Source organism: Malaya genurostris, chromosome 2 (genome assembly GCF_030247185.1).
Source record: "Malaya genurostris strain Urasoe2022 chromosome 2, Malgen_1.1, whole genome shotgun sequence".
In the NCBI taxonomy this organism is placed as follows: Eukaryota; Metazoa; Arthropoda; class Insecta; order Diptera; family Culicidae; genus Malaya; species Malaya genurostris.
In genome coordinates, this window is record NC_080571.1 from 318,958,184 (window position 1) to 318,974,255 (window position 16,072).

A 16,072-nucleotide genomic window follows, 5' to 3' on the forward strand; every position below is an offset into this window, starting at 1 on the left:
ATGGTTCCAGGGATTCGATTGGGAAGGACTGGCGAATCTAACCCTGAAATCTCCACTGCAACCGAAGCTGAAAGGACCGATGGATTTATCCAATTTCGACGTGTTTCCAAAGGACACCGAGACGGCACCGGACGAGAATTCCGGGTGGGATGCAAACTTCTGAGCAGACCAGGAAGGAGCATTGTGCGAAATTTTAGTTTGTAGAAATTTTCAAGTGCCCTAGCCTTACCGTAGCTTTAAGCAATGACGTGGAGCTCATTATTTTATACTATTAAATAGAATGCACGGAATAGAACCCTGTGGCCTTAGATTTGTGAGATCGGCAACTTATCTCTCGTTGTTACGGATGAAAAAAAAACAGATTGCTTTCTAAAAAATAGAGTGCTGGAGTTTGAATATTTGATAAGCTTTATTATATCGGTTTAAAGGATTGATAAATCACTTAGACTAAAAGTTGAAGCTCATTTCCATTACGAAAGTCCGAATTTCCATCGGTCCTAGTGTAACCTGATATCCGTCGATCAGTAGATTGGATTTGTCTTCCACTGGTTCTTGGGCCGTCGGTACCGAGTTTGAGAAGAAGTGTATCCGTGATTTGTCCTCTCGCCATTGATTTCCACCGAGAGTCGTTTCACGAACGCTGTAGATGTTAAATTTCGAGAACACGTACTCCAAGTTGATGGTTATGGGTGCCGAGTACAGAGGATCTTCCGATCTCTCGAGGAGGTGTTCGAAACGCACCAGGTAAGTGAACGGTTGTTTCCACGGTTCGAATGTTAGCAAGTTTACGTTTGCCGGAAGTGACGAAGGTAAGACGGAAAACTATCGAGAAGAAAAAGTTTTTGGAAAAATTTTCTCACAATAAAATAGATCTCAACTCACCGCAGTTTTGAAAGTTGACTGCCACTCACCAAATGAATGATCGGTGGCATCGCTGAGGAACATCCAAGCCGGTGTAAGCACTTGATTTTGCAAGAATCGTTCCTTCGCCACAGATTGGGAAGCCTTCGGGCCAAACATCAGATAGTGTTTACCGCGGGCAATCAAACCCGTCCCGTAGGCGGTTTCATTCAGGGCTTCACCGACTCCAAACGCATCATCTTTCAGCAGTCTACGATGCAACATCAATTCCAACACTCCATCTTGCAGACTAGTTCCACCCTGGGCACGATCATTCAAAACTGCCATCCGCTTATATTCGTCCTCCAGTGCAATCTTTGCCGTTACCGGATAGTAATTTGCGGAAACCGGTTCGTTCAGTTCCAAGTCCCAAGTGTCGCGATGGTTTCGTACTCGCTTGATCATCTCACGACCGTTGGCATCGGTCCAGAACACACCTTTGGAAACGATATCCGATTGGTACCGAGTTACAATCTCTTTTCCAATTTCATCTTCGATCGGAATCGGTCCAACCAACCACTCGAACTCCACGTGCTGTTCGTCTTCGTATACTCGAATCACTTGACTGACCCAGTCGTTGAACACCTGATGGACCTCCTGAACATGATCCCCTTTGTACACCCGCAACTGCACGGATGCTGACACTAGTTTCTCTGTTCCATTCGGTCGGAAAATGTACGCTCCGGAAGATCGGTTCTTCGCTTCCGCATTGTTTCCGAGAGCTCCCTCGTAGTAGAGGAAATCCTGCTGCAACCAGTGACTCTCTCCGTTGATGTTTATCATATTAAGCAAACCGTTGTTATTGAAATAAAGTGACAGGTACTTGTTTCCGATGCTAGTCACCTCCTGCTTCGGAAGTGGCTCGGTGTCTTTGCGGGCTTGCGAATCGTACGCTTCCGTCACGTAGAAAGATGTGAATCCCATTGGTGGAATTTGATCCGCTAGGAATACGAGTTCCTGATTCGCAATGCTTTCGCGTGAGTTCAGATTAAATACGGTATCGGGCAGTGGGATCATTTGAGTAGGGAGTTCGAATCCCTGGGAGTTTCGTACCACGTAGTTGTTACCGTTCACCGGCAACCTCACATACTGATAGGTGGAATGTCCCAAAGGATTGTACAGTGTGACTACAAAAGATTCTTTCGATTCGGTTATCGCACACTGGCTTATGTTCAGAAGATGGCAGGACTCGAACTTTATATCGGACGGTGCCTTCGTCAAGTCCCGCAACGCCTCATTGGTGTTCTCCCCGCAGGCTTCGAACGCTGTATGGAGCATCCGTGCGTAATCGTCGGCCACGTGCTGCTTTTCGGTGCCGGTGATCGCATCGTGATGTTGCATAACTCCAATCGCATCCCGCAACACGGTCAACCGGTTTTGGAAGTAACTCGAACGGGTTGCAGGTGACAGAGCCGTCAATTGTTTGCATACCTGCAGGAGATGGTTACCGACTCGTTCGAATCGTTTCGAGGTCGGCCGGGAAGTGAAGTAACCGGTCCAGTAGGTATTCGGATCCGAAGCGTACGGGAAGAAATCATCGGATTTGGTTGGCCAGGTAAGTTCCGCATCGTGTAGAGCCTTTAGGTAGCACGTTGGAGTCGAGTAGAAAGCATTGATCTTAACTCCATGTTGTTGACGCGCGTTGGTGTATCTGAAAGTGGAAGTCGTGTTATTGTTTCGCTATGAGATTTTATTCGAAATTCTCCATACTTAATCAATTTATCAATGTTTTTGAAGTACATTCCGGCATCCTGGTAGGTGAAATCGCCTCCCATGGTAAGAATCAAATTATTTGAACGATACTTTTCTGCCATTCCGTAAACCCACTCGAGGAAAGCATCAATCTAAAAGAAAGTATTCAAAAATTAAAATCCGTTTAAAAGTACATTTCAGTGAACACAAACCCTAGCATCGACATTATTCTCCGCACTGTTCGGTCCATCAATGAACGGTTCATCGGAACAGAGCACGTCAAAGCAGAACCCTGGCGGTGCTTGATACAGCGTGTACAGAATCGTGGTGAACAGTTCACTGTCATCGAGATTGACGCTAGACTTCCAAATCAGCTCCGTATCTTTGTTTGCTTCCCGTTTCGCCCTATCCGCGTAATCTAGACGGGCGAAAAATAATCCATCGTATCCCATCTGGGCCAACAGTGAGGCCTGTTCTCGCGAATGTCCAAACGGATCAATTTGCCATCCGGCACGGGGTCGTCCACACTCTCCGAAGGTATCGTTCAGTAATCCCAATCCCCACGTATACTGATCGATCAAACTCTGGTAGTGGGAAGCCGCCTCATCGTTCATGCTCCAAGCACCGTTGATAAACTCCAGACGACCCTGTTGAACCAATTCCTTAACCGCATCTTGCAGTTCCGACGTTTGTTCGTTCCACCATTTGAAGAAGAATGCCGACTCGACGTAGATGAACTTACGCTCGGGATTGTGCAGTAGAGCTTCAATCACCGAGTCCAGAATGTATTGGACTCCGGCTCGCTGAATACTGGTTCTGCTTCCGTAATAGTATTGATCCACCGTTTTCAGCCAGCCGACATCGTCGTGAGTGTGTGGGACCAGATGAAGATTCAGCATGTCTCTTTTTGCCACTGGGCATGACTGCAATGGGGGTACAAATTAGTTCGGCCCGTGTTTAAAAGATGATATTGAACAGTAACTGCTGATGTTGATAGATTCAAGAGGATAGACATCTGTCGTTAATATTCAATTCATATTGCTTCGAGTTTTTCTTTAAAGAACCTTGTTTTTGTTATGAGCAAACTTGTGTTAAATAAGCAGCATTTGCGGGAAGTCTTTAGTTTTCTGTTTTAATTGGAAGACAAGTGCAGCTGAATGATCGAACTGATAAATCATGTAGGTAATGGTTTTGACGTTTCAAGAACAACAACAAAAAAAAAATCGGAGACAAACAGTTGAAGGCATTACTCGATGAAGATCCGAGTCAAACGCAAGAGGAGCTTGCAGAATCATTGGAAGTGACTTTCTGTACGAAAGCAGTTTCTCAACCATTGAAATCCATGGGCATGATTCAAAAGCAAGGCAGTTGGGTGCCTCTTGAACTGAAACCTAGAGACATTCAAAGGCGACAATATCAACTTTTGTTATATTTTTTATTATTTTGTTATTTTGCCAACAAACCAGCGAAATTTAAAACAAATTTTGTTATGTGAAATGAATATCTCAATTTCCTTAGAACATCTGATCGGGTATGCCGACCGAAGCAGAACAGCTACTAAACTAAATGCGAGGTGTTAAGCAACGATCGAACTCGTTGCCGTGCCCAAGGAATCAAGAGGATGACATCATTTTAGCCTGCTGTAATTGGTTCGTGAAAACATTGGTCGATTTTTTCAAAATTCTAATTAAAATACTGAAATGACGTTGCCATACATGTTTAAGTTGATTTTTTCCGAATCGATTGGTAGTTGAATTATATAAATCCATCAAAAAATGACTGAGTTAGAAGCGTTCAAATTTTCGAATGAAAAGGTTTTAATGCCAAAATCAAACTGATTTTGTCAGAAGAGTCAATGGTGTTTAAGTTTAACATATTTGTGGTTCCGAACGACCTTCAAGGGCATTGCAGCAATAAAAACAATACAATACATCGAGAACGGTTAATTATGAGTGAAAGTTATTTCTAGTAAACTTATCAATTTTAACATGTGATATGATTTTCTAGTATTTGATTGCCTATTTTTCATCACGAACTTGAATTATTAAACATAACTAAGGTTTGCATTTAAAAAAAATGGACAAAAATTGTCGTTTTTCATGGGTTATCCTTCATCCGCACTGATGAAACTACCCATGCAGCATCAATCATAGTAACCCATGCGTTAGCAAACAAAATTTAACAGATCTATCAGTCGAACTCTAACCGCAACAACAGTGAAGCAACTCCATTCAGAAGTGTACGCGTTCAAAGAACGTCGAAAACGGACATTGTGCGGTATTTTGTGGACGCCGGATACGCCCGTTCCGGCTATATCATCTTAGCACTATTAGACAACAATCAGAGCATCGGAAGAAAGTCCGGTTCCGGACGGTCGGCGACCCTGAGCGACAAGAAGCTCTAAAGGAAGCTGAAGAGGAAGACCGAGCCAACCGGACGACGAGACCTATATCACCCTGGATGGCAACGACTGTCAGGGCACTTCGTATTTTACTTCCCCCACAAAGGTACTACTGTGGCTGAGAGTCAGCGAGAAGAGGATATCAAAGCCGCTCTTCTTTCGCCGTGAACGAGGAAATTCATAGTACAAATGTCTTCCGGAAGTTGCGTCGTTCATCAATCAATACCATAATAGAGAAAACGCGGTGTTCTCCACTGCTCCAAGCGATCATTGGAGAAGAGGGAGCGACTGAATATCGTTGTGATACACAAGTCGGCGAACCCACCCAACGTCACCCATCTGCGTCCCATTGAGAATTTCTGGACCAGCCTGAAGCGTAAGATATACTCGCAACAATTTTGTCGCGAAACCTTAGTAGGGATTGATAAATAAAACGATTAAAGAATTTAAAAACTTGCATATACGTATGTTTTAGTCCGCTTAACGAATGTTCCGGTTAATTGCCGGAAGGCCGCTCGCAAGTAAGCTTAAATGGTTATCTTCCATGAGAAATTTATCAAAAGTAGTTATTTGTCTTTATCTATTTTTTATCACCATCCGTAAAAAGTCCATTAATTCAATGCAAACGTTAAACTACTCTACATATAAAACACTCGAAGAAAAAGTCCAATTAAACAGAAGAAATCGGACATGCTCAACTGTCATCGAGCTCCACTTCCCCGGGCAGGACTAGTTACGGACACGAGTCCATGCGGTAGCCTTTTCGAAATTTTTCATTTCGCTGTTGCATTCGTCAGTCTTTTTACGAGTAGTTTCTCTCGTTAGATATTCGCCCTTATTCTGAATAACGTCTTTTTCCCTCGTATTTCATTTGTGTTCCCCATAACGCTAGCAAAATCAAAGGTAGCTATGATTCGATCGAAAAATCAATACGTCCGTTATTCAGAATAAAGGCTAGGCGTTTGATAGAATGTTTGAGTTGTACATATGTGATTAGTATTGAGACCAGTTTTTTAAGATTTGATCCCTTTTTCGTCGTCATTTATAAAAAAAGTTGAAACTTTCAACACTATATTGATATATTCAATGACAACTCATGAGAAATGATGGAATCTAAGTTTGTGTAAATCGGTTTGGCAAATTCGGAGGAATCGATGTGTATTTTACAACGAAATCTTTTGACCACTACTTCCGGTGCGTTACGAAGTGGAAATCAGGAATAGTCGAAATGAGTTTGATCGATCAATAACGAGCAATAGGAGAAACCGGGGCTAGTTGTTTGATGTGGCTAGTTTGCCAAGTGGCTTTTTTGAAAAGGCTATGATGCGATGTAGGTTCCCAGGTAAAAGTGATTTGCAAACCAATAACAAGATTTATTATTAAAACCAACCATCTTAATTGGAGAAATTAAATTTATTTTGTTTGAAATAAGAGTTAAAATATCAAAAATCATAACAAAGTCTCCACGATGAAATAGCAACAAATAAAAATATTCTGTCATTGTAATATCGAACACATGTTTATCAAAAGGAACGAACTTCTTATAGAAGACGAATTTTTCAGTTATTTGATATTCTAGAATTCATAATAGAATAATACTCTACACACTTCCTGAAAGAAAAGACAAATGGTGTACAATTAACGATATACTAATTTTAACCAATTAAGATACTAGAATAACAATTTGCATAAACTTAATCTTAGATATTAGCAGATATAATCGATAGTAATTGTTGATTTGAAATCTTTATACATCAACTAGTTGACCCGTCGAACTTCGTCTCTCCCAAAAATTATTTGTCCGAATTTATGTTTTCGGACAGCAGAATTGTCAAACGACTAAGTAGTTAACGTTTATCTCCATTATTTTGTTGATTACTTAACCTACAATCAGCGGAATTCGACACACATTCGCTTTAGTTCAAAAAGCAATATCACGCGAAAATTTATGTGAAAATGTCAAATACTTCTGTTAAGAAAAAATTGAGCAAATGCACAAATTGTCATCCCATTCTTTGAGTCAATAAAGAATCTCTCTCTAATGGCTTCGATATAATGGATATAAAATGCCACGGTTTCTCTTCCAGATGTGATTCTTGCTTTCGGTAATGGATAAAAAAGCTCACTAACCAGAATTTTGTATTGATAAACTTAACACATACATACAAAGCATACAAAGCGTGCTTCAGGGCTCTGAAAAAATGGATAGTGTTCAGGTACCAGGCCCGTGGGCAGAGGGGGGGGGGGGGTTAGGGGTTTCAAAAGCCACTCCCCCTTCAAGCTTCCATGAACAATAAAGTACTTATAATATAAAAGCGCAAATAACTTGACTTTTCTTTCAAATTTGTGCGCCTTCCCCACTCTTGAATCTCCTCCCCCCCTCACCCACTCTTGAACACCTGTCTCCCTTCTTTTGAACCCTCCCTTGAACCCTCTCTTGAAACCCCACATGGGCCTGTCAGGTTCTGTGGAACTTTTGGTTGCTTTGAGAGACGTCGCTTAAATTTTAATTTGATATTGATCTTGCCAATTTGAACATTCTTCTCAGAATATGAAACATAAAATGGCAGTACAAATCCATTCTGATAATCATATTGAACATTGATATCTAACTGCCACTTATTGTGTGCGCTAAATCATTAGAAAGAAAAATGCAAGGAAAATCTATTAGTTTGACATTAGCGCTTCTAAACAGAACAATCTTTTCATTGATTCATTCAAAAATTTTCTGATTTGTTGCACTCGCTCTCACAATGCCCAATATTATTTATCTAACTCCATTACACACAATCCATCAACTGGTAAACGATATCAGAACTTTTTCTCCTGTCTACAGCGGTCATTTGGCAAGCAATAATTTTGATATCCAATTAAGCAAGTGGCTCGAAATGACAAATAACATGAATCAAGTATGCATGTGAAATCTCCACACAAAACTATTCGTTAAGCGCCAAACGATTTTCTCAACGATCTAGTTTTCTTTTCTTCGACGACTAAACACTGATGGCGTTTTCGTTTTTAATTTGCACTACACCGATGCAGTGCTACACGGAGGCATGAATAAACGAACAAAAATGACGAAAACAGAAACAGTAACCATTGACTACAATAAACGGTTCCATTGCACAGAGCTACACCAAACTTTTGATGAGTGCTACACCAGTGGCATCGGTGCAGAAAAAATGTAGCACTGGTGTAGTGCAATTGGTAAAAACGAACGGTTTCAGTGTAGATTTCGCTACACCAGTGTAGTGCAATTTAAAAACGAAACTACCATTATTCAACTCGTTCCGCGCCAAACATCAATCGTAGATCTAGCAATCATTGACGACTTTTTCATCGGAAAATTCCATTGTCCATACAAAGGAAACTAATCAAACAAAAAAAGAATCATGTAAATCCGTCCATCCGTTCTTACGTGATGCGATTACAAAGAATGATCTCTGCATTTATATATATATATATATATATATATATATATATATATATATATATATATATATATATATATATATATATATATATATATATATATATATATATATATATATATATATATATATATATATATATATATATATATATATATATATATATATATATATATATATATATATATATATATATATATATATATATAGATAGCTGACCCGTCGAACTTCGTCTCGCCCGAAATTATTGTTTTGAATTTATGTTTTCGGATAGCAAATTGTCAAACATCTTATGCTGTTATATATTCATCAAAACATATTGTGAATATGTTAAACGCTTTTGTTACGCAAAAATTGAGCGAATGCACCGATCGCCATATCATCTTTTGAGTCAGTGCATCAAACAGCGATGGTTTCGACAAATGAGATAAAAAGTGAAACAAACATAACTAAGATGACTACTTTAACTTGATTCCGCAAATTTACAAAAGCTGCCCTCGCGACTTGTAGTTCGTCACTTCTCGCTAGTCAGATGATATTATTTAGTCGTGTTTGATGAATGTTCGTAGCGTAACAATCACAGCCACAGGAACAATATTCGATTAACAATTTAGCGAAAAACATTTTTTTAAATATTTTATTAAGTTATAGCCGGGTATAAATAAACGATACAAAAAATATAGTTTATTTATGACTTCTGGTAAGTCAGTAAATATTTACTAAAATTCTGACATATCAGCGACTCGGATGATTCGCATCGCTAAGTTGGACTCTTCTGGTAGAAGGTAAAAAATTAGATGCAAGAAACCTTTTGATCCTTGAGTACTATGGCTCTACATTTTCATATTCTTTCTCATTCCTCTCACGATCTCTAGTTAGTTTGATATTGTAAAAAAACCGGAAGATAAAATGAGTAATTCTGGGACATTCTAAAATTCAAGTTACTATTCTATTAAATATTGTGTCCATTAACTTTTACATGAACACTGCATTCGTTTTTACCTTTTTTTATATACATAAAAAATAGGTATAGAATTCGCTCAAACTTTCGAAAAATTTTCCGAGGCCCGGAGGGCCGAATGTCATATACCAATCGATTCAGCTCGACGAACTGAGCAAATGTCTGTGTGTGAGTGTGTGTGTGTGTGTGTGTGTGTGTCTGTGTGTGTGTATGTGTGTGTGTCTGTATGTGTGTTGTCAACTAAGAGGTCGAGATCTCAGAGATGGCTGGACCGATTTTGATCAAACTAGTCGCAAATGAAAGGTCTCCCCGTCACCCAGAACGCTATTGAATGGTTTTGAGATCGGATGTTTACTTTTTGAGTTATACGAAGTTTTATGTCAAAATTTTCAGTTTTTTGACAGTATCTGTCACATTTGACCTTGAAAACAGAATATGTTTCCAGACTTAGATTTCGCTCGGTAATAGCTATCCAACAAGCCATAGATTGTTAAAATCCGTCCATTTTTAACGGAGATATCGATATTTTTGTGTAAGCCTTATTCCAGTAGAAGGAATTTTGAGCGCTGTATGAAAAAGCAATGCTTGGGAGCAACATGAAACACGATTTTTTATACTGTTACATATAATTGTTTCTAAGTACCAAAAGGACTGTGTACAGCATCCTTTTTTATGACAATTTGCCTCGGACCAATTTTAGCACGGTTTATTTTTGGCAACATAATCTTTCGAATATGGCATATATAAACCAGATGATACCAGCATTATCGAGTTGAAAGTAATTCCATAATTATATTGATTTAAACTACTCACAGCAATAAATGCTGGAAGAACATGACTTCCATATACCATACGACTCAGTTCGTCGAGATCAGCAAATGCGTGTGTGACAAATAATTTCACTCAATTTTCTCGGAGATGGTTAAACCGTTTTCTACAAACTCAGATTCATATGAAAAGTCGTATACTCAAACAAGGTTCCTGAATTACGTTTGGATCCGACTTCTGATTGCGGAACCACAGGATGATATGTGAAACGAAATTAAAATAATGCAATAAATTTTTCTTGTAGATGGCTGAACCGATCTAAGATTCAAATGAAATTCAAGAATCATCTATGATTCAAATGAGAGGTCTTAAAATCCTATAAAACCTCTTACTTTTTAGTCAGATCCGACTTCCGGTTTAGAAAATGCAGGGTGATTAGTATAAAAATGTCCATTTCACATAAATTAATCAGGTTTATCGGGTTTGCAGATTTGGATAGTCGATTACCAAATAAATTTATTTCAGTTTGAGCGGTATTCGTTTTTGGATTCGGAATGTACCCCCAAATTTTAATTCGCACTACAATTTCTCAAAGATGTCTACACACTGCTCAGGTGAATTTAACTGATTTCGGCTACACCGATTTTAGAATTCCGGTTCCAGTATCGAATCGATTCTCAAAGCTCAATCATTTTCTCAAAAAAGACCAAATCGAACTTCAAAAACAAATATTACAGGACTTAAGGTCCCATACAAAATTGGTGAATTTGATCCGATTATGGAATTACAGATGATGAGTTTATAAATTTCATGTAAATTGTTTGGCGTAATAATTTATGGCCATTCGAATCGTTTTGGGCTATGCTAATTCCTGAATACCGGCTCTGGAAGTACCATAAATAATGACGAAAAACTCTAAAGTGGAACTTACTTCGACATCTCATGGAATGTTCAATCGATTGTCGCACGCTAAGATTGAAATTCGATATGTTTTGCAGTTTCGGCATTACAGGGTAATGAGTGATTAAAATCTCAATTTGCCGTTTAAAACGACGATAATTAAAATAATGTCATGAGAACTAAAACACCTAAGAATATCCATGCAAAAACACATGCGTATTGATAAAAAAAAGGTATCATCTCACTGCTAGGTGGATTAATCACGTTTTTAGTTGTATCAATAATTTCTTTATTGTCTTCGATTAGAGTTAATTTTTCGCACAGACTTTGGCTATATAACTAAACACTAATGTTAACTTAATAATATTTTTGATTTAAACATGTCTTTGCTAATATTAAAATCAAATAGATGATACACGCTGGGCGTCTAAGAAAATCCGTCCTTCGCAATGATCTTCCTGGAACGTTAAAGTGAATTCTTTCGAGTAGCACGAGGCAATCGATGTTATCAGTCAGTAGATAAAAACGAAGATCCTTTGTAGATGTACTCGTCTATTTTGTAGAGTCGGCAGGTTCATGAAAGCACAGCGATTCTCGTAACGTGGCAATTGAAGATGATTCTGCAAAGGTAGTCGTCGAAGAGCAAATCGGACGAAACACTTTTGGACCCTTTCGATCCGGTCGATGTGAACATTATGATGCGCAGGCCAAATTGTAACTCCATATTCCAAAATACTTCGTACTAAGGCGATGTAAATTGGTTTTAGACATTAATCATCTAACATTAATCATCTAACTGATTACATTGCACACAATGCATCTTCTGGTAAACAATATCAGAACTTTTGATCCTGTTTACGGTATAGCTAGAACACTCATATGCGTTCCATCATTAAATCATTTTGCAAGCAATAATGTTGATACCCAATTAAGCACGTGGCTCGGAAGCTCGGAAAGATTCTTTAACGATCTAGTGTTCCTTTCATCGACAAACCAAGCACTTATCCAACTCGTTGCGCACCAAACATCAATCGTAGATCTAGCAAGCATTGGCGACTTTTTCAGTGGAAAATTCCATTGTCCATACAAAACAACTTCATGAATTTCTCCCACTTTTCTGGCTAGTTTTTCTAATTTTTTTGATGTGCGAACCCGGCGGTGGTAAAAACTAATAAAACAAAATAGAAACATGTAAATCCGTCCATCCGTTCTTACGTGATGTGATTCCAAAGAATGATCTCTGCATTTTTTTAAATATAGATAGATAGATAGAAGATAGATAAGAAAACTGCAAAGAGATTTCGATTGTTTTCTTAATTTGGAATTACTGCCAAGTTCAAGCAGATTTTTTTGACACTTGAAAAAGAAAAAGAAAATAGTTTTCTCTGTAACATTTATGCGTAAGAAATTTAGAAATGCATTTCTTTTTTTAGAGATAAAAAGCACTAAAACTATTAAAAAATTATTACGTAGGAGCAATCGAGATATTCTTTGTGCAATAGTACTTGCATAAGAAGAAGTGGTACGGCAAGAAAGAAAAAATTAAGCTACTTCGCAACCGTCGATTTTTGATGCGTTTGAAGTATCGGATGATAACTTTGAGCAGCTAATTCGAATGACTAAATATTTGGCTGAGGAGTTTATTAATCTGTTAGATAAACACATTAACACGATGAAAATACTACAACAAAACCTTTCAGTTTACACAGTACTTACATCGTTGAAATATTCTGACTCAGGCTCCATTGTAGAACAATCAACTGTAGTGCTCACAAAAAAAATATAGTAAATTTGCCTACTTTATTATATAAACTTTTCAGCCAAACATTTAGACATTAGAAATAGATACTCAAAGCTGGCACCCGGTTTTCGAATGGATTTCTTATATTCTTCAAAAACTTACGATGGCAAGGTAGCTTAATTTTTTCTTGCCGATGGCACCACTCTTCATTTTGATAATAAAAATGTACAAAGAATACCGCTATTCCTTATACTTAATATGTTTTAATAGTGTTACTAAATATTATCTCTAAGAGAATTATCTTTCTGGATTTGTTTCGCAAAAATGGTGAAGGGAAAATTGTTTTCTTTATCAAATGTCAAAAAATTTCTTCTTGAACTTGACGGGAATTCCAAATTAGGAAAATAGGAAATCTCAACTTGTAAGTTATATCAGTTGATAATAGTACTACCGACTTTGACCATGGTGGAGTACCGGAAGATATTCTAGTATGCAGAAGTTGCGATTATCCAAATCCGTAATTATAGGGTGAACAGTATAAAAATATCGAATTCTTCAGTGTTTTTACCTTTTTTTATATATATAAAAAATAGGTATAGAATTCGCTCAAACTTTCGAAAAATTTTCCGAGGCCCGGAGGGCCGAATGTCATATACCAATCGATTCAGCTCAACGAACTGAGCAAATGTCTGTGTGTGTGTGTATGTGTGTGTGTGTGTGTGTGTGTGTGTGTGTGTGTGTGTGTGTGTGTGTGTGTATGTGTGTGTGTCTGTATGTGTGTTGTCAACTAAGAGGTCGAGATCTCAGTGATGGCTGGACCGATTTTGATCAAACTAGTCGCAAATGAAAGGTCTCTCCGTCACCCAGAACGCTATTGAATGGTTTTGAGATCGGATGTTTACTTTTTGAGTTATACGAAGTTTTATGTCAAAATTTTCAAAATTTTTTGGCAGTATCTGTCACAATTAACCTTGAAAACAGAATATGTTTTCAGACTTAGATTCCGCACGGTAATAGCTATCCAACAAGCCATAGATTGTTAAAATCCGTCCATTTTTAACGGAGATATCGAATTTTTTGTGTAAGCGACTTTTCCCCCATATTCCAGCAGTAGAAGTTCTGAGCGCTGTATGGCAAAGAAAGGCTTGGGAGCAACGTAAAACACGATTTTTTATACTGTTACATACAATAGTTTCTAAGTACCAAAAAGACTGTGTACAGCATTATTTTTCATGACATTTTGCCTCGGACCAATTTTAGCACGGTTCGTTTTTGGCAACATAATCGTTCGAATATGACATATTGGAAAGATGGCAGTACTTCCGAATTCTGAACAATTTCATAATTATATTTATTTAAACTGCTTACAGCAATAAATGCTGGAAGAACAAAACACCCATATACCATTTGAATCAGTTCGTCGAGATCAGCAAATGCGTATGTGACAAATAATTTCACTCAATTTTTTACCTTATTTTCGAAGATGACTCAACCGTTTTCTACAAACTCAGATTCATATGAAAATTCGTATGCTCCTAAACAAGGTTCCTGAATTATGTTTGGATCCGACTTCTGGTTCCGGAACTACAGGATGATATGTGAAACGAAATTAAAATTGTGTAACTTATTTTCCTCGTAGATGGCTGAACCGATCTAAGATTCAAATGATATTTAAGAATCATCTAAGATTTGCTGATTTGAATAGTCGACAACCAAATAAACTTATTTCAGTTTTAGTGGTATTCAGTTTTCGATTCGGAAGGCACCCAACAATTTAACTCGTACTACGATTTCTCAAAGATGTCTATACTGATTTTTAAACATATTGAAACAAATGTAAACTAATCAGGTGAATTTGTCTGACTTCGGCTACACCGATTTTCGAATTCCGGCTCCAGTATCGAATCGTTTCTCAAAGCTCAATCGTTTTCTCAAATAAAGCCAAATCGAATTTCAGAAAAAAATTCAAATTAAAATAAACTTATAGTCCCACACAAAATTAATTAATTTTATTCAATGCTGACTCCCGATTCTGGAATTACAGGAGGATGAATTTTTTAAATTCAAACCGATATAGAAGATGACAATCCCGAAAAGCTTTAAAGTTGGACTCAAAAATATTGCAATTTATTCGTCATATGGCCATACGAATCGGTTTGGTTTATGCTGGTTCCTGAATACCGGCTCTGGAAGTACCTTAAATTACCGTAAATTCTAAAGTGGAACTCACTTCGACATATCATGAAAAGTTTAATCGATTGTAACCTTTTTAGATAGAGTAATGAGTGATTAAAATGTCAAATTGCAGCTTAAAACGACGGTCATAAAATAATGTCATGAAAACCGAAGAATATTCATGAAAAAAACACATGCGGATTGATAAAAAAAGGTATCATCTCACTGATAGGTGGATTAAGCACGTTTTTTATATATCAACTAATGATTTTATGGAATGCTGTTGGTTATAATCCGAGTATGAGTATTCAGTTCCAGAAGTATAAGGTGATGAGTATTTCAAATTTCAACTTTTTCATATAAATGACGACTTTAAAAGATTGTCTTTCAATCTAGTCTGGAAACTAATCGAATTTGTTGAACTTGCAGTGTCAAAAATCTTATTTTTATTACTTTACCTTTAGTTACTTGAAATTACATATTGTCGAAAACAGAAAATTTTCTTTCTGTTAAATTCTTTATCAGTCTTAACTTAACACAAGTACCAGAACATGACCGTTCATTTCCATGAATCACGAAAACTGAACTCAGCAAACACCAGTAATGACAGCTTTACGACGACACCATAAATTTATTAAACGGCAATTGTTGCAAAACGCAACTGCAGTTTTCTTCGCTGTAGTTGAATGGAAATCCAAAAGACAAATATCAGTTTGTTTGGAACAGTTTTCTGCACAAACTGATGTTTTTTTTAAGATTCATCAAGCAGTAACGGAGGAAACTGATTTTGCGTTTTTCAACAAACTTGATGTTGACAGCAGAATAAATAAAAAAAATCACGTTTCAGCACTTTTCGAAAATACATCAGTATTCGATACGGTCGTTATTTACCTCATAACCACACTTGGCTTCCTGTTGGGAGTGATCCCAATCTTTACCGAAACGGCCCGGCCGAGCAAGCGTTCCGGCTATCAGGAGAATCAAAACTACCAAAAATCGCATCTCTACAATGTGTTGAATCTTTAGAACTCAAATTAGCCGAATCAAGGCACTTCACTCACTGTCGGAAAGTTCACTTGATGACCTACTCGCGCCGTGGTCTA

At 37.7% G+C, this 16,072-nt stretch overlaps 2 protein-coding genes across 2 annotated transcripts in view; one reads left to right on the forward strand and one right to left on the reverse strand.

Moving 5' to 3' along the window:
* The window catches only part of LOC131431250 (cGMP-dependent protein kinase, isozyme 1), a 36,544-nt gene extending 36,128 nt beyond the window's left edge, over window positions 1-416 (forward strand). The window contains exon 11 of the mRNA XM_058596851.1: window positions 1-416. Coding sequence (XP_058452834.1) covers window positions 1-163 — 163 coding nt within the window. The 3' untranslated portion in view covers window positions 164-416.
* On the reverse strand, window positions 391-16,072 carry LOC131431252 (lysosomal alpha-mannosidase-like). Its single transcript, XM_058596853.1, has 5 exons — window positions 15,861-16,072; window positions 2,805-3,515; window positions 2,611-2,744; window positions 883-2,551; window positions 391-822 (listed from the first exon to the last, which is right to left on the reverse strand). Exons 1-5 carry the CDS (start codon window positions 15,969-15,971, stop codon window positions 448-450), a joined length of 3,000 nt encoding a protein of 999 aa, XP_058452836.1. The 5' UTR covers window positions 15,972-16,072; the 3' UTR covers window positions 391-447.